The following is a 19571-nucleotide window of genomic DNA, read 5'->3' on the forward strand; positions in this document are numbered from 1 at the left end:
ACATATCTCTCTCTACAACTACATTCAAAGAGACCCGATTTTTCATCTTCTGCACTTCCTCCACCTTCTCCTCCCCTTTTGGATTCTCTATCAAGAATACAAAAGGTATAGCAGGCTTTGCTTTGGCTTCTCTCTCGGACTCAAGGAACACACAAGCTCAACTCTTAATATAGTGCACAAAAGGAGGAGGACACACTCATACCTTCTCTTGGACACCCAAAAGGCATTGCCTCCCTCTTCTCTTAGCTCCTCATTACAATCTATCACCTCTACCAAAAAAAATCATAAAAGGGATACATTGGCCATTGTCTTCTTAAAGCACATAAAACCTGCACGTTTCACTCTTAAGACCATCCATTAGTGTCGAAAACATTGGTATGGGCTCCAAAAATCCCACTTGACAAAATATTTGCATTATTTTAGTATGAAGCTATTGGGATCTCAAGGTCGAGAGTCCTCTTTCTATGTAATTTGTTCTCTAAGAGCAAGATGTTAACTCCCCTTTCTTTGATTCAATTTTCATGATTGATTGAACAAGTGGTTACCTTGTCTTTCACAACTCGTAGTGTAGCTACTATGAAGACTCTTTTTCTCTCTTGGTTGATGTCGATTGCACTTTTGCACTGCCTCATTTAGAACATAGGTTCACACCTCAATTAGCTCGGCAACATACCACCTTGTCTTGGCCTCTTCTTTGGTTGCCCTTGGCCAATTGGCCAACACCTGTAGAAGTTCCCTCCTTTTGTTGAGAGCACACCCTTCACAACAAATTTTTCAGTATCAATCATGTGTGTGGCAATTTGTGACACATGCACAATCCCTTTCTTTCAACCATCAAGCGTGCAAGTTGCACAAAGTAGCCATGATACATATCAATGTTAAACCCTACCCGGTAAACATAGGACAACTCAATTCCTCTGGTTGATGCCCTTTTGAAGAGGTAGGGTTTCTATCATCACAATCCCTCCTATTTAGACGTGATCTGGGTACATCATTGTCATCATGTACTGCCATCATATCCATTGTATCTATCCTTGCGATCATTATGTTCTATGTGAGTCCTTTGATCATCATCCTTGTGGATACGACCCCTTACATGGGTGGGTTTAGACGGGTTGACGATAGAAAACTGCTATGCTGCATGTGATTTTGTGATTGGTTGCACAAAAGACAAAGCCTTTTTGAGTCCACCATCCCTTTGGTGACACCCCCCTTTTCTGCCGTCTTGCAGAGACCTCAATCACCACGCAGAGGACTGAAGAAAGTTTGCAGTAGTGTGCAGTCCATAGCAACTCTCGATGAGCCTGAGCTTTTTGCTATTATGGTTATTATTGAACGGGCCGAGGGGGGTGGGGGTGGGGTGGTAAAGGTGCAGGTGCAAACTGTTGTACCGTCGGCTTGTATGAACGCGTCCTATATGCATTCTCTTTGTCGTGGTCTCTTTGTCTTTCATCCCTTTCTTGATGTCAATAATGTCTACCACTATGTCCATCATCATGTTGATTATGTCTAATATGATCTCCATCATCATTTCTTCTGGAACTTCTACCATCATGATGACCACGTTCACTTTGGCTATCATGTCCACATGTCTATCATCACCATTGCTTCTATGTTGTTCCTCTTCTTTCAACTAAGCCTCATGATCAAGCTCTTGTGTGCAAAAGGACAGAAGCATAACACCATTGATCATCTTGTCACTCTTCGTGTTCTCATATAGGAAAGTCTGTTGCAAGGCAAGTGATTCTCCCTCTTCATCTTGGGTCTCCCATCTCAATGTCACACGAGTGCTGTTGTTCTTGTGCTCTTGCCTTCGCTATAGACTTGGGACTCTGCTTGCTCTTGTTGCGCTTGTATTCTTGATGTTGTATGCTATAGATGGACTCAGCTTTACGTTCCAATGGAGTTTTATTTTGGCACTAGCTGCGCTACCTCAAATAAAACTGCAGCACCCTGTTGACGTGCATGCATCACTCAGTTTTTCCCTTGTGAGCTCCCAATGACGTGAAACGCTCCCTTTCACAAAATCTCTCGTAGAGAATCATGGTATCAAGTGCAACTTAATTGTTAATGTTGGTGATCAGCAGGAAGTACAGAGACTTGAACCCACTGCCTATCCCACTTGAGGCTATGACTCTACCATTAAGGCTATCGCGCATCATTCGAAATGGTAATGAGAGCTACAAAAGCATGACTATCACATTGCAAATATTGACCTCTTCAATGCCTTCTTCTTGCGTAAAGTCAAGTACCATTTGTTCCAATTGATCGATGCATAGACCAAAGAGAGTTGGTGAGAACGGAAATCCTTGTTTAACCCCAATAATGCTTGCAATTTTTTTTGAAATTCCTCTTCCCATGCGCAATTGACACATCACCTTCTCACAGTTTCGAGAAACCGTAAGCATACTTACTTGGAACTTGGAGTTCTTCTATCCTTCTCCACAAAATTGTTACGTTTAATCATATCAAAGGCTTTCTTGAAGTCCACAAAGAGAAAAAACAATCACTTGCCTTGCAACAGACTTTCCTTCATGAGAACACGAAGAGTGACAAGATGATCAATGGTGCTATGGCGTCGATGAAAACCCGGTTGTCCTTTTGCACGCTTGTCATTCTCTTTATCCCAATCACTCGATTTTATCTCCATAATGCATTCAAACACCTTTGCCATAAGAAAACCAATCATTATAGTCTAGTAGTTGTTTACATTCTTTACATCTCCTCCTTTATGCAAAGGCTTGACCCAATTAGTGCTCCAATAACAAGGCATACCATGTTGAAGTGCATGTCGAGCATTCACACATCCACTCATGTGTAAAGTCTCTCGTCCATATATTATTTCTGGCTCGATACCTTGAGGATCTCCCGCTTTGTGAGTGGCCAACTTTTCAAGCCTGCTGTACACATCCTCAATAGTAAAAAAAGAGGGCATACATGGGAGTAAACCATAAAATGGCATCTTTCCAGCATTTGGTTGCTCATATAGTCTGGAGCTCAACTAGAAACAAACACATGCTCGTTGATTACCTTCAGGTTAGGTTTTAATCATCAAATTCTTGCAGCGTTGTCAAAACCTTTGCGTGGCATCTCCACGTCACCACTCGTCCTCAGCTGTCTGCTCAGAATTTAGAAAAGGCACAAGTGCCTCATCTTATCCAAGGGCCCTTTCATGCCCTTCCCACACAAGAGCCATCTTTGAAGGTATTTGTCTACATGAAGATGCATGCTAAATCAATGCACAAAAGCACAATCAAATATGCATCGACATGCCAAAGATGTGAAGAGAGCAGACACTGGCCGTGCATTGACCATAAGCTAAGATCCTCTCTATATTGGCATCACATGTTATATATGCCAACATTAACACATCTTACTACAATCAAAGAAAAGCACATCATGCTATGTATGCTACAACCCTTAAAAGAAGATTGCCTATTATCACATGCACACAAAACACAAAATGAAATGTATGGATATTTTGCATCACTGGCCATGAAGGCCGCACCCTCAACAAAATGGACCAATGACAAAGGAGTATCAAGATCATCATGCTGCGAATTTATATCTTCAACACAAGATGACTATGACATGAAGATAACAACAACAACAAACGACCATGACATGATGTTGAAGAAAATTTCGAGGGGGACGACATCAACAACACTTCACTTATGATTTAAAATCCATGACATGAATAAATGAACAAATTTGTATTACCATAGGTCTAGCTTGTCACTTGTGAGCCTAAGACGAGTACTATTGAACCATGGACAATGAATCTGTTATGAGAACCGCTATGATGAATCATGTACTACACCTAGATCAGGGCTAGAAAAATACATTTTTCCTAGCCGAAGAAAATAAGGGCAAGCTTGAAATTCTCCCTGTTTTTAGGTCAAAATTTAAAGCTTTTACCGGTAATTACACTAAAATTTGTGAAAACTTCCAGGTTTTCTTCAAGGCAAGCTCAAAATCTAATTGGGATTTTAGGATTTCAACCGATTAAAATACATTGGACCCCTGTTTTTTTCTAACACTGACCTAGATGTATCAGTAGAACCTAGGAGTACACTATGACACGAAGATTATGACATCTTTGTATTTTGCCCCAAGCATTGACTTAAGGGGGCGATTGTTAGGGTAAGCCCACGCTACTGGAACCACATGGGAAAGGTCCCTAGTCTAGTAGGATGGATGAAATGATGACGTGGTCCAATAGGAAAAGGATGCAACCTCTCTAGCCAATGGATATAAACTACGAAGCTTATTTGAGAGACTGTTTTCTAATCAATCTTTTCACTTTGAGCTATCACCATTGTGTCTATACTCTTGCTCTTAGCATAACCCTACCCCTGAGTTACATTGCTCTAACCCTAATAGCACCATGATAAGCTTAAGGCTCCAGGCCCAAGGGAAATGTGTCTACTCTGTCTTTTCTGCCTTCTGTTGGTTGTGGGAAAAGGCCCTTATATTGCCTAAGCTTTTGGGGAGCTCCGACTCTTGGAGAGAGGTTGATTGCCGTGGGAAGATAGCCTTAGCATGGATAGACGATTTACAATGAGGCATGGCCTCCTTTTTATCGTTACCATATACATGTGGTAGTGATGTGTGTGAACACACTAGGACCACAGGGGCATTTTTTCCCTCTTTAGGAGGTTTTTCCCCCTGTGCATTGTATATATGCCCATCACTCTAGGGCTATCTATCTTTCCATTGCACACTAAGTAACACACTCTCTATTGTGTGCCTTGACCTTTCTTCATCTTCTCCAAGCTGTGTGCGTTTCCTTGCAACCCTAATTCCAACAATTGGTATCAGAGCAGGTTGCATCCTCCCAGGCTTAGTCACCACAAGCTCCAGCACGCTTCCTCACTTTCTCCGATTTCTGTGAGCTTTGGCGAGCATTTGCAGGTCGACAAAAATTTCGTTTCCACTACAGGAAGTACTGCACAAGCTATTTTGTCATTTTGTGCAAATTTTTTCTCAGTGCCGTTTTCTGCATAACAGGTGCCTTATAGCCTTCTACGGTTTGTGCTATGTAGCACGTGTTGTTCCCACTTCGTTTCTCCTCTTTTCGGGCAGTTTTCACATCAGGTGCAACATTTACAATGGCTGACAACAACACAGATGTGTTCAAGATGTTTGCTGCCGAGGATAGATTGGATGGGGACAATTACCCTATGTGAGCTTACATGATGCAACATATTATTGTGTCAAAGGGCGTCTGGAATATTGTGGAGGGCATTGATGTACGTCGTGGTTCTGAGGATGCAGGAGATGTTGAGGATGTAGCAGGTCTTGCTGCAAGGATTGTTGCTATTAGAGTTGTTTTGCCTACGACAAAACAATCTCGTTGGGATGTAAAGGTTGCGCAAGCTCATGCATTGATTGCGTTGTCTTTGAAGCGCACCATTGTTCCTCACATTCGTTCAGCAAAATCTGCAAAACTGGCTTAAGATATTTTGACAAGTCTTTATGCAGACTGTTCTTAATGCCTTACCAGATTCTTACCAGAATTTTAGTACTTGGAGACTTATGACCCAAGGAAATCCTGAAGTTGTCAAGTTTGATGCATTATGCACAGTGCTGTTGCAAGAGTCACTTTCCAGAAAAAATAGGACTAGACAACGTGCAGTTGAACAGGCTTTTATTGCTTCTCAAAGAAAGGATGGTAACAACAATGCAACCACTTCTTATGGTTCTGTTGCGAGTGGCAAAAATTCTGTTCCCAATGCTTCTGCTGGCAGCACTTCGTCTAGCAATTCTGGTGATAAGGGCAAAAAGAAGATGCCTTGCCATTATTGTAAAGCTAATGATCACTTGATCAAGCAGTGTCCTAAGTTGAAGGCCAAAGAGGCTAAGAAGAAAGAGGGTGGTTCCACTGCAAATGCTGATTCAACTACCAATGCAGCCATTTTGAGTCTTTTGTGAAAGGAGACTGTGATGTTGATGTTGATGCAGAATAGGATTTTAGTGCAGAGTGCACTTACTGTTACCATATACATGTGGTAGTGATGTGTGTGAACACACTAGGATCACCGGGGCATTTTTTCCCTCTTTAGGAGGTTTTTCCCCCCGTGCATTGTATATACGTCCATCACTCTAGGGCTATCTATCTTTCCATTGCACACTAAGTAACACACTCTCTATTGTGTGCCTTGAGATTCCTTCATCTTCTCCAAGCTGTGTGTGTTTCTCTGCAACCCTAATTCCAACAATTGGTATCAGAGCAGGTCACGTCCTCCCGGGCTTAGTCGCCAGCCGCTCCAGCACACGCCTGCTCACTTTCTCCGATTTCAATGAGCTTTGGCGAGTGTTCGTAGGTCGACAAAAATTTTGGGATAGCTCGAGGAGCTTGGTCTGCTCAGAATTTTGATTTGGGCTCATTTCGGCTTCCATTTCCACTACAGGCAGTACTGCACAGGCTATTTCGTCATTTTGTGCAGAATTTTTGTCAGTGCCGTTTTCTGCATAACAGGTGCCTTATTGTCTTCTACGGTTTGTGCTATCTAGCACAGGTTGTTCCCGCTCCGTTTCTCCTATTTTCGGGCAGTTTTCACATCAGGTGCAGCATTTACCATGGCTGACAACAACAACATAGATGTGTTCAAGATGTTTGCTGCCGAGGACAGGTTGGATGGGGACAACTACCCTATGTGGGCTTATATGATGCAACATGTTCTTGTGTCAAAGGGTGTCTGGAACATTGTGCAGGGCATTGATGTACGTCCTGGTTCTGAGGATGTAGGCGATGTTGAGGATGTTGCAGGTCTTGCTGCAAGGATTGCAGCTGTTAGAGTTGTTTTGCCTACGGCAGAACAAGCTCGTTGGGATGTTAAGGATGCGCAGGCTCATGCATTGATTGCTTTGTCTGTGAAGCGCACCATTATTCCTCACATCCGTTCAACAAAATCTGCAAAACAGGCTTGGGATATTCTAGCAGGTCTTTATGCAAGTCGCAATGAGGCTAAAATTGCTTTGCTGCGCAAAGAGCTGGAGTTGAAGATTATGCATGAGGAAGATGATATGGACACTTTCCTTACTAGTGTCAAGGATATCAATGAGCAACTTATTTCTGCAGGTGAAGTCATTTCAGACAGTTCCCTTGTGCAAACTGTTCTTGATGCCTTACTAGATTCTTACCAGACTTTTGCTAGTACTTGGAGACTTATGACCCAAGGAAATCCAGAAGTTGTCAAGTTTGATGCATTATGCACATTGCTGTTGCAAGAGTCACTTTCCAAAAAAAACATGACTAGACAGCGTGCAGTTGAACAGGCTTTTATTGCTTCTCAAAGAAAGGGTGGTAACAGTAATGCAACCACTTCTTATGGTTCTGCTGCGAGTGGCAAAAATTCTGTTCCTAATGCTTTTGCTAGCAGCAATTCGTCTGGAAATTCTGGTGATAAGGGCAAAAAGAAGATGCGTTGCCATTATTGTAAAGCCAATGATCACTTGATCAAGTCGTGTCCTAAGTTGAAGGCCAAAGAGGCTAAGAAGAAAGAGGGTGGTTCCACTGCAAATGCTGGTTCCACTACAAATGCAGCCATTGTTGAGTCTTCTGTGAAAGGAGACTGTGTTGCTGATGTTGATGCAGAATGGGCTTTTAGCGCAGAGTGCACTTACAATCCTGCTGTCCATGATGCATGCTTGTCAGTTGCTGCAGATTCACATGTGTGGTATTTCGACAGTGGTGCTAAAAAGCACATTACCTCACATCGTGAATTGTTTACCTCTCTCGAGTCTGTCCCTCATGGGAATTCAGTCACTTGTGCCAACAACGCCTCTTATCCAGTTCAGGGAGTTGGAAAGATTGTGCTCACTGCTGCTAATGGCAATTCCTTCACACTTGTTGATGCACTTTATGTACCTGGGATCAAGAAGAATCTCTTGTCTGTATCCGCACTTGCTAGACTTGGACTTGTAGTCAAATTTGTGGATGACAGATGTACAGTTCATGATCTCAGTTTTGGTGATGAAATTGTTGCATCCGGGCTTTTGTGCCGTGGGCTGTATAAGCTCACTTTGTATGACAAGTGTGGAAAAAATTTTGCAAATGTTGTTGCAGATTCAAGGGCTATTTCAGATGCAAAACTTTGGCATGCACGTTTTGGTCATCTGAATTTTTCCAGTTTGCTGCGTTTGCAGAAATCTGATATGGTTGCTTCTTTGCCACCTCTTGGAGCACCTGTCAAACATGTTTGTGAAGGCTGTATTTTGGGTAAGATGCAGCGTTCTAAATTTCCAAAGGATGGTTCAGTTAGGGCCACATGCAAGTTGCAGCTTGTGCATAGTGATGTTTGTGGGTCCATGCAAACTCCATCCTTGGGCAATTACCTGTACTTCGTGACTTTCATTGATGACTACTCCAGGCATGCATGGGTATTTCCGCTTAAAGCGAAGTCCGAAGTTTTTATGTGCTTCAAACAATTTTTGGCTATGGCTGAAAATGTCTCGAAATGTACTATGGGCACCCTCCGTTGCGATCGAGGGGGGGAGTATATGTCTCATGAATTTAATGCATTTCTGGCTAGTCGTGGGATAAAACACCAATGTACAGTGCCTTATACACCTCAGCAAAATGGTGTTGCTGAGAGGAAAAACAGGTCACTGACGGAAATGGCACGATGTATGGTCAAAAGTCAAGCTTTACCACATTCTTTTTGGCTTGAGGCCATCATGTGTGCCACTTATGTACTAAACAGGTGTCCTACGAAAGCTTTGCAGTCTATTACTCCATATGAAGCATGGCATGATAGAAAGACTTCTATTGAGCACATGCGTGTTTTTGGTTGTTTGGCATATGCTTTGGTGCCACAAGTGCAGCGCAGAAAATTGGATGATAAGGCTGCCAAATGTATTTTTGTTGGTTATAGTGCTGAAAGCAAAGGTTACAGGTTGTATCATCCGCAAACAAAATGTATTCTGGTTTCTCGGGATGTAGTGTTTGTGGAAGATTCTGTTCATCCCTTGCTGTCATGTACTAGAGACAGTAATGTAAGCTCATAGGACATTTATGACACTTTGTTGCCTCTTTTCAGTGGTGGAAATACGAATGTAAGTTCCAATGAGGCAAATGTACAGCCTATGGGGGTTTCTGAAAATGTTACAGATCAGCCTATTATTGATGCAGATGTACATGATGTACTTCATGAGGAAAGGGCTGAAAATGAGCAGGCTAGAGGTATGCCAAAATGGCTGGTGCACACTTTGCGTGACAGTAAATTGGATGCACCTTTGTCTAGTCGTACTCGTTCAGGCTCTCGCCATGCATCTTATGCATCAGATTGTTATGCTTTGGCTGTGTCTAGCTTACATGATGTTGAGGAGCCTCTGACTTTTGATGAAGCACAGAATACAGAAAATTGGATGCCTGCCATGCAATCAGAATATGATGCACTTATAGAAAATGGCACATGGACTTTATGTGATTTGCCTCCTGGCAAAAAGGCCATTGGTACGAAGTGGGTTTACAAGTTGAAATGCAAGCCGGATGGTGAGATCGATCGCCATAAGGCTCGACTTGTTGCAAAGGGTTATGCACAGCAAAAAGGCATAGATTATGAAGAGACTTTTGCTCCCACTTGTCGTATGACTACTGTGCGTTTTCTATGTGCATTGGCAACTCATTTTGGTTGGGATGTACATCAATTAGACATTGTTACTGCTTTCTTGAATGGTGACATATTTGAGGAAGTTTATGTAACGCAGCCTCGCGGTTTTGTCATAAAAGGACAAGAGGACAAAGTGTGAAAATGTAACAAGGCTTTGTATGGGTTGAAGCAATCTCCTCGTGCTTGGTATGAGAAAGCTGACACTCATTTGGTCAAACAAGGCTTTCGCAACAGTCCAACAGAAAGCACATTGTATGTAAAGCGTGAGGGTGATGTATTTCTCATCGTGGTTCTTTATGTTGATGATTTGTTGATCACTGGACCAAATGAGAGACATATTGCTGAATTTAAGGCTGATTTGAATGCTACTTTCAAGATGAAAGATTTGGGGCTGTTGCATCATTACTTGGGTATACAGTTTAAGCAGTGTGATGGTGGTATTGCCTTGTGTCAGAAAAGTTACATAGAGACATTGCTATGTAAGTTTGGACTTGAGGATTGCAAACCTATTGCCACTCCCATGGAAACAGGTTTGAAGTTGAGTCTACATAATGCTGGCGATCCTGCTGATGTCACTCTTTACCAAACTGCTGTTGGCTGCCTCATTTATGTATGCAACACGAGGCCGGATATTCAGTTTGCAGTCTGACAGGTCAGCAGATTTATGCATAGCCCAGGGTCTAAGCATTGGCAGGCTGTCAAGAGGATTTTCCGCTACCTTAGTGGAACTTTACATCTTGGCTTGTTTTATCCCAAGGGGGGATCATTGCCGCCAGACTTACATGCTTTTTCGGACTCAGATTGGGCTGGTTGTTTTGACACGCGAGTGTCCACATCAGGTTTTTGTTTCATACTTGGAAGTTCATGTATATCATGGTTGAGCAAGAATCAACCTACTGTGGCCACTTCCAGTTGTGAGGCTGAGTACAGGGCAGTCTTCACAGCTACGGTTGAGTGTGTATGGCTTAGACGCCTTATGGCTGATTTGGGTGTTCGACAGGACACTGCCAACACTATCTACACTGACAGTCAGAGCGCATTGGCAGTTGCGAGGAACCCAGTTTTTCATGCTCGCACAAAGCACATTGAGGTGCATTACCACTATGTCAGGGAGAGGCTCTCAGCAGGAGAGATCAGCTTGGCTTATGTGCCAACACAGGACAACCTTGCAGATCTTTTCACAAAGGCATTGTCTCGTGAGAAGCTTGAAGCTTTCCGCAAAGGTTTGGGCTTACTCCCCTTTGTGGACTGATCTTCTCCTCAGGGCATGGCACTTCCCTTTACTCATGTGCCAGCTCTCGTTCACCGCATCACTCCAGGGGGGATTTGTTACCATATACATGTGGTAGTGATGTGTGTGAACACACTAGGACTGCCGGGGCATTTTTTCCCTCTTTAGGAGGTTTTTTCCCCCATGCATTGTATATACGCCCATCACTCTAGGGCTATCTATCTTTCCATTGCACACTAAGTAACACACTCTCTATTGTGTGCCTTGAGCTTCCTTCGTCTTCTCCAAGCTGTGTGTGTTTCTTTGCAACCCTAATTCCAACACTTACAATCCTGCTGTCCATGATGTATGCATGTCAGTTGCTACATATTCACACGTGTGGTATTTCGACAGTGGTGCTACAAAGCACATTACCTCACATCGTGAATTGTTTACCTCTCTCGAGTCTGTCCCTCATGGGAATTCAGTCACTTGTGCCAACAAGGCCTCTTATCCGGTTCAAGGAGTTGGAAAGATTGTGCTTACTGCTGTAAATGACAGTTCTTTTACACTTGTTGATGCACTTTATGTACCTGGGATCAAGAAGAATCTTTTGTCTATATCTGCACTTGCTTGACTTGGACTTGTAGTCAAATTTGTGGATGACAGATGTACAGTTCATGATCTCAGTTTTGGTAATGAAATTATTGCATCAGGGCGTTTGTGCCGTGGGCTGTATAAGCTCACTTTGTATGACAAGTGTGGACAAAATTTTGCAAATGCAGTTGCTGATTCAAGGGCTATTTCAGATGCAAAACTTTGGCATGCATGTTTTGGTCATCTGAATTTTGCCAGTTTGCTGCATTTGTAGAAATCTGATATGGTTGCTTCTTTGCCACCTCTTGAAGCACCTGTCAAACATGTTTGCGAAGGATATGTATTTTGGGTAAAATGTAGCCTTCTAAGTTTTCAAAGGATGGTTCAATTAGGGCCACATGCAGGTTGCAGCTTGTGCATAGTGATGTTTGTGAGCCCATGCAAACTCCGTCCTTGGGCAATTACCCTTACTTCGTGACTTTCATTGATGATTACTCCAGTCATGCATGGGTATTTTCGCTTAAAGCAAAGTATGAAGTTTTTATGTGCTTCAAACAATTTCTGGATATGGCTGAAAATGTCTCGAAATGTACTATGGGCACCGATCGAGGGGGGGATTATATGTCTTATAAAGTTAATGCATTTGTGGCTAGTTGTGGGATAAAACACCAATGTACAGTGCCTTATACACCAGCAAAATGGTGTTGATGAGAGAAAAAACAGGTCACTTACGGAAATGGCACGATGTATGGTCAAAAGTCAAGCTTTGCCGCATTCTTTTTGGCTTGAGGCCATCATGTGTGCCACTTATGTATAAACAAATGTCCTATGAAAGCTTTGGAATCTATTACTCTATATGACGCATGGCATGATAGAACGCCTTCTATTTAGCACATACGTGTTTTTGGCTGTTTGACATATGCTTTGGTGCCACAAACACAGCGCACAAAATTGGACGATAAGGCTGTCAAATGTGTTTTTGTTGGTTATAGTGCTGAAAGCAAAGGTTACACGTTGTATCATCCGCAAACAAAGAGTATTTTGGTTTCATGGGATATAGTGTTTGTGGAAGATTCTATTCAACCCTTGCTGTCATGTACTAGAGACAGTAATGTAAGCTCACAGGACATTTATGACACTTTGTTGCCTCTTTTCAGTGGTGGAAGTTCGAATGTAAATTCCAATGAGGCAAATGTACAACCTATGGGGGTTTTTGAAAATGTTATAGATCAGCCTATTATTGATGCAGATGTACATGATGTACTTCATGAGGAAAGGGCTGAAAATGAGCAGGCTAGAGGTATGCCAAAATGGTTGGTGCATACATTGCGTGACAGTAAATTGGATGTACCTTTGTCTAGTCATACTCGTTCAGGCTCTCCCCATGCATCTTATGCATCAGATTGCTATGCTTTGGTTGTGTCTAGCTTACATGATGTTGAGGAACCTCTATCTTTTGATGAAGCACAAAATTCAGAAAATTGGATGGATGCCATGCAATCAGAATATGATGCACTTATAGAAATGACACATAGACTTTATGTGACTTGCCTCTTGGCAAAAAGGCCATTGGTACCAAGTGGGTTTACAAGTTGAAACGCAAGCCGGATGGTGAGATCGATCGCCATAAAGCTCGACTTGTTGCAAAGGGTTATGCACAGCAAAAAGGCATAGATTATGAAGAGACTTTTGCTCCCATTTGTCGTATGACTACTGTGCATTTTCTAGGTGCATTGGCAGCTCATTTTGGTTGAGATGTACATCAATTAGACATTGTTACTGCTTTCTTGAATGGTGACATATTTGAGGAAGTTTATGTAACGTAGCCTCGCGGTTTTGTCAAGAAAGGACAAGAGGACAAAGTGTGCAGATGTAAGAAGGCTTTGTATTGGTTGAAGCAATCTCCTCGTGCTTGGTATGAGAAAGCTGACACTCATTTGGTCAAACAAGGCTTTCATAACAATCCAATGGAAAGCACATTGTATGTAAAGTGTGAGGGTGATGTACTTCTCATTGTGATTCTTTATGTCAATGATTTGCTGATCACTGGACGAAACGAGAGACATATTGCTGAATTTAAGGCTGATTTGAATGCTACTTTCAAGATGAAAGATTTGGGGCTATTGCATCATTATTTGGACATATAGTTTAAGTAGTGTGATGGTGCTATTTCCTTGTGTCAGAAAAGTTACATAGAGACATTGCTATGTAAGTTTGGACTTATGGATTGCAAACCTATTGCCACTCCCAGGGAAATAGGTTTGAAATTGAGTCTACATGATGCTGGCGATCTTGCTAATGTCCCTCTTTACCAAACTGTTGTTGGATGCCATATTTATGTATGCAACACGAGACCAGATATTCAATTTGCAGTCTCACAGGTCAGCAGATTTATGCATAGCCCAGGCTCTCAGCATTGGCAGGCTGTCAAGAGGATTTTCCGCTGCCTTAGTGGCACTTTACATCTTGGATTGTTTTATCCCAATGGGAGATCATTGCCGTCAAACTTACATGCTTTTTCAGACTCAGATTGGGCTGGTTGTTTTGACACGCGAGTGTCCAAAAGTGGTTTTTGTTTCATGCTTGGCAGTTCATGTATATCATGGTTGAGCAGGAGGCAACCTACTGTGGCCACTTCGAGTTGTGAGGCTGAGTACAGAGCAGTCTTCACAGCTATGGTTGAGTGTGTATGGCTCAGACGCCTTATGATTGATTTGGGTGTTGGGGACAGGACACTATCAACACTATTTACACTGACAATCAGAGCACATTGGTAGTTGCGAGGAACCCATTTTTTCATGCTCGCACAAAGCACATTGAGGTGCATTACCACTTGTCAAGGAGAGGCTCTCAGCAGGAGAGAGCAACTTGGCTTATGTGCGAACACAGAACAACCTTGCAAATCTTTTCACAAAGGCATTGTCTCGTGAGAAGCTCGAAGCTTTCCGCAAAGCTTTGGGCTTACTCCCCTTTGTGGACTGATCATGTCCTCAGGGCATGGCACTTCCCTTTACTCACCTGCCAGCTCTCGTTCACCGCATCACTCCAGGGGGGATTTGTTACCATATACATGTGGTAGTGATGTGTGTGAACACACTAGGACCGCCGGGGCATTTTTTTCCTCTTTATCAGATTTTTCCCCCCGTGCATTGTATATATGCCCATCACTCTAGGGCTATCTATCTTTCCATTGCACACTAAGTAACAATTCTCTATTGTGTTCCTTGAGCTTCCTTCGTCTTCTCCAACCTGTGTGCATTTCCCTGCAACCCTAATTTCAACATTTATAAAAGGGCACATTGGCTTGAGGAGCAAGCTAATGCCTTGGTGGGTAAGGTAGTGGATGTCACTTTACAATAGTGGGCATCTACATATAGATACATGTATGTAAGCATGCACACACACACACACACACACACACACACACACACACACATGTATGTATGTGTGTGTGTGTGATGGGGGGGGGGGGGGGGGGGGGGGGGCTATTGTCCATGTGCACCATCATCATAGAGTAGTTTGCCTTCTGCTAAACCAATTTTGAGAGAAAAAGGTGCACCCCTAGCTAATTTCCTTCTTTTGATGAGAAGCCAGCTCTCTAACTCAAACATCATGGTAACTCACTCTTCTATTCTAGTTGATGCACAAACATTTTTTTGCCCACATAAGCCCTTAGGCCCTTAGTATAGCATGGAGCTCTTGCTAGAAACTATGGACCATTGGATGAGGCTTGTGAATTAGTGCCACATGGCAAGTCATTGGTGAATTTTGTTTTTCTTCCTTTCCTTGTAAGAGGGGCATTAACTAAGCATAATCTTATGTACATGTGGATGTGCGTGAGAAATAATTGATATTTTTATATCCCTTTTGTCTATAGAGAGGAACGTTACTAAGTTCCACACGGTGAGAGCCATGAGATCTATAGCTTTCAACACTTACAAAATCTCAAGGAGATCGGGTGTGTGAGGTAACGCAAAAACGACAAGCAAAAATGCTAAAAAGGGCATGTTAAATCTGCAAGCTTCCATATGCTGATTTTTTATCACCACTTTGGCAGAGCCTTTGCTCATGCATGCAAGGCATGCTATTGATGCCAACATCCTTTTGAACTTTTTTTTTTCTTGTCTTTTAGCTTTTTGGATCCCACCTTATGGAACATGCAAGTGGATCAATTAAAGCTATGAAAAAAAGGGTTATGCTCATAGTCCAACAAGTTCTAGTGCAAGATTCAACTTTTTACAGTGTAAGTTTGTTGTTAACACATAGGTGCTTGCAAAACATCATTATGTTTGTTTCCTTTTTATTATCTTGATAGGATATGCAAAAGCCTATTTAGGGATCAAGACTATGCTTCCAACTTTTTTGTGGAACATTATCCCTACATAGAGGGTATGTTTGTGATTGCAACACCACATAGTTGTGATACGCAAGGTCCTTCTGCAAAAGTATATGGAAAAAGGGTGGATAATCTTGCACAAAAGAATGTCATAGGTCAACAAGGAGCCTTTTTGGACGGGATCGTCTTACAAGTGAAAAAAAACCTTATACAATAAGCTCAATCAACTTTGGACTACAATTTCTAGGATTTATTCTAACAAATCCTCAATTTCGAGTTGTTTGCACATGGGTTACTTGGAGAAATTTATGCTTAGTGGTATATCATTTTACGAGCAAGCAATCCATCTATTTACCTTTGCACGTGCAAGATGATATGCACCACATATGAGACAAGTTATCTAGGATGCTGACACTCTCCATGATCATTTAATCCATAAGGAATCTACAACAATACCACATGCTATCTTCTCAAATCTTTCACTTTCTTAAATTTGAGACAGATTTTGAAAAGGCATGCTCCCTTTGTAATAGAGTTAACTCTTCCCTCTATATACTAAATGTCGGTGAGCTGCCAAATAACGACTGGGATCTCACCTTCCACCATGTGGCGAGCTCTTTCAGCAATGCCTGAATTACTGTTGCTTTTGCTCATGGCATATCATAGATTCCCAATCTTCATAATGTAGTTAGTTCCTTTCCTTTGGGCCGGGTCTCCCTATGCTTTAGTGTGTTTAGTAAAGTTAGATGAGTGTTCCATCTCATGTTTGAGAACTTAAGGCTTTAAAAATGATTAAAGATTAAACACGACTAACAAACAGCATAACTGTCCTTGCCACCAACACTAATTCTCTTTGAAGAATCTCTCAATTTACATGTACCAAGTGCAAACAGCAATGAATGTAGTAATGAATGCAGTCAAATTCAAAGATAATCTTAGATAACAAGAGACATGTAACAGCGCTCTTCCATCCCCATCAGTTGTGACCATAAAGTACTCTTCCGAAAACCAACAAATGGAAATGAAAACTGACATCAAAACCAGAATGAAAGCATGGAGCTTCTGGCTTCCGGAACGTCTAGTAAACAAAGGCGAGAAAGATGAGGGAAATGGACACGGTAAAATGCAAAAAACTTGAAGATTGAGATGTATATGCCCATGTGTGCTATCATCATAGGTAGTGAACCATTCTCGCTAAGGAGTAACATGAAATGATTCACCAAAACCCAAGATCCAATCTTGGGTGAATGAGCAGATCCAGTAAGTATGCCTTAGTTTCATGGCGGTGGTGTTCGATGCAAGAAGTGTAGAGTCCACGCTAACAGTTTGCATATAGACAATAATTGACATGTTTTTTGGGCAAAACAATATCAGTGGACTTTCATGAAAGAGAAGCTAAGGGTCTTTGATAAGGCTCAGCCTCAGGGAACTACATTACATGTCTACTAAACAATTTAGGCATCATGAATTTTTACGAAGCCAAGCCTTCACTGTGGATGTATTTTCCCAAGAGTCGTAAATGTTCGTATGTTACAAAAGAGGCCACTCTTTATGTTAGAACCCAATCACCTGAATTACCCACCTCAGCCCTTTTTAACTGGCCGCTGTACATATGACTTGTTTGGGTCTTCAGTCTTCAGCTTTGGCGGCCGCAGCTCTCCTTTCTTGGCCTTCAAAAACCCACAACATGGTCAGTTGTATGTACTCCAAACGACTCACTTGATCACTTGTCTATGACTGAGTTTACCAGTTTTCCTACCTTTTTTCCAGCTTTCATGAAGTCTCGCCAACTTGTGACCTGTGAAAAGATTGCATTACTTAAAACTGAACATCCATCAATATGATAGAAAATCTATTTGCTCAAAGCATAGACAGAGTCACATGAAAACGTATTTCCTCCCTTTGAAATGAAACGAATACGAAAGCTCGAAATGTTTTGAAACAGGGGACGAAACCTGTTTCTCAGGTTTTTCTTAAAAATTGGTCCAATGTTCAAAATTCAAAATTAGCCCTTAAGTGTGTCATGTGCAACATATTTTACCACTCGTATGACCATGTATATAGGATGTATCCCCCTACTAGACTCCAAAATATTTCGTTTCCTATAACCTCTAGGAACACAATACAAAACACACGTGTTTTGTATTGTCTTTCATCTTGGTATCTTTGAAGCGAAACAAAATGAACTGCCTCGAAACACACGAAACGTTTCTTGTTACACTGCACAGTACAATAACCACTGCAAAGGAAATTGTGGAAGCTTCTTCAGAGCTGATCTTATTGGTGACTCACACAATCCACTTTCACTGACAGCTTTCAGCCAATAAATAAATGTGTAAGCTAAATAGCACATTCAAACCCATGAACTTTCAAGTATCTAATATGTGCCATCCAGCCTTCTAAATAGCACTCTGGAAACATTGCAATATTCCAAATTTCAAATTTGAGGCTGATTACGCCTTGTCCCTTTCAGTGCTAAGGAACCTCGACATAAGTGGATCAATGCCTTTCCTAAGTTGGACCGTACCTGCAATGTCGTCATAGCTCAGGGCCATTTATGCTATTTATACGTGACAGAATATAAGAAGGTAATGAGTCCCTCTGCAGCCTGCGTCTTATGTATTTCCTCCTCTCGTCAATCCCTCTCAATTCCTGGCTGAATGCATAGCTCATCAACTCTCTGGATGTACCTACTAAAGCTGCTTGAAGGAAGTTGGGCCACTTGTAGAAGCACTGATCAGACTTACACCTTTGCTCCACCAAACCTTCCTTCGCTTCCTCTCCTAGCTTAGGAGCCTTATTATGGAACCAAAATGCCCTCCACAATCTACTCTATCCTAAGGTTCTGTATGATGCTCTTTGAGTTCAAATGAGGTTCTGGACTAATAGCCGTCTATCTCTAGACGCATCTTAAAAGCTTCATACGTACAGATTCCAAAGAAAGAGTACATAGCAGTTTGCTATGCAGCTTACACATACTTGGGTGCAGAGATTTATCAAGGAGATGCAATTTCCTTATGAGCGTGACATTTTAGGTCAACTAGAGTAATGTCCTCTACTGGCAGCCCAGCAAACATTTTACTTTATTTCGAGTCATTGCCTTCAACAACTTCCTTTGGTTTGTTCAAAATCAAGGGAGTGTTAGGAAACATTTCTTCCTCTTCATGGATAACATTGCATCCCCAGACATCCAGCTGGACAAAATTGGCCAGTAGATTCATGTGTCTAGGATGAATCCTAGAGAACACTAGCAATAGCCTTTTTAGCTTATCTCACAAATGATATAAAGGGAGATTCTTCCAATACCCCATGCTCTTGTGCGAGGACATGTTTGGATTTCTCACCATTTTGCCATCCAAACAGTCGAACTCAAGATGTGATCAAAGTCACTTTGACCGAAGACAAAATCAAAACCATACCCGGTTCTCCCTCGTGTCTTCCCATTTCTGATCATTCTCCCGCTTCCTTTTGGAGAGTTCCCTTGCCTCTTCTTCATCTTTTTTCAATCGACCTTCCTCCTCAGAAATCTGCAAAGCCAATAATTCGCATAAGCCAAAGAGAAATGACACATGCTCAAGTTTGATTACTAAAAACAAGCCCTATTACTTTTGTTCTTCTAAAACATGGATCAAAGCTCATTGAGCAGCATTTACCCGCATCGCCATTTTGCGTCTTCGCCACTCTTGCTCTGTAAGAATCTCTCGAACACGTTGTTTCAACTTTTGCTTGAACTCTTCACTATCTTCATACTGCAATTCATATTTACTCTGCGTGCAAAATTTAAAAACAACTTACAACCTGGATTACCAGA

At 41.9% G+C, this 19571-nt stretch overlaps 1 protein-coding gene across 1 annotated transcript in view; it reads right to left on the bottom strand.

Annotated features, from left to right (window-relative positions):
- Window positions 1-16861: 16861 nt before the first annotated feature.
- LOC147441378 (Chaperone DnaJ-domain superfamily protein) overlaps window positions 16862-19571 on the bottom strand; it is an 82845-nt gene continuing 80135 nt past the window's right edge. Inside the window, exons 6-9 of the mRNA XM_086483038.1 lie at window positions 19414-19527; window positions 19180-19287; window positions 17520-17558; window positions 16862-17430 (exon numbers count right to left, since the gene is read on the bottom strand). Coding sequence (XP_086339164.1) covers window positions 17344-17430; window positions 17520-17558; window positions 19180-19287; window positions 19414-19527 — 348 coding nt within the window. The 3' untranslated portion in view covers window positions 16862-17343. The remainder of the gene's footprint in view (window positions 17431-17519; window positions 17559-19179; window positions 19288-19413; window positions 19528-19571) is intronic.

Source organism: Adiantum capillus-veneris, chromosome 15 (assembly GCF_014529385.1).
Source record: "Adiantum capillus-veneris isolate H3 chromosome 15, ASM1452938v2, whole genome shotgun sequence".
In the NCBI taxonomy this organism is placed as follows: Eukaryota; Viridiplantae; Streptophyta; class Polypodiopsida; order Polypodiales; family Pteridaceae; genus Adiantum; species Adiantum capillus-veneris.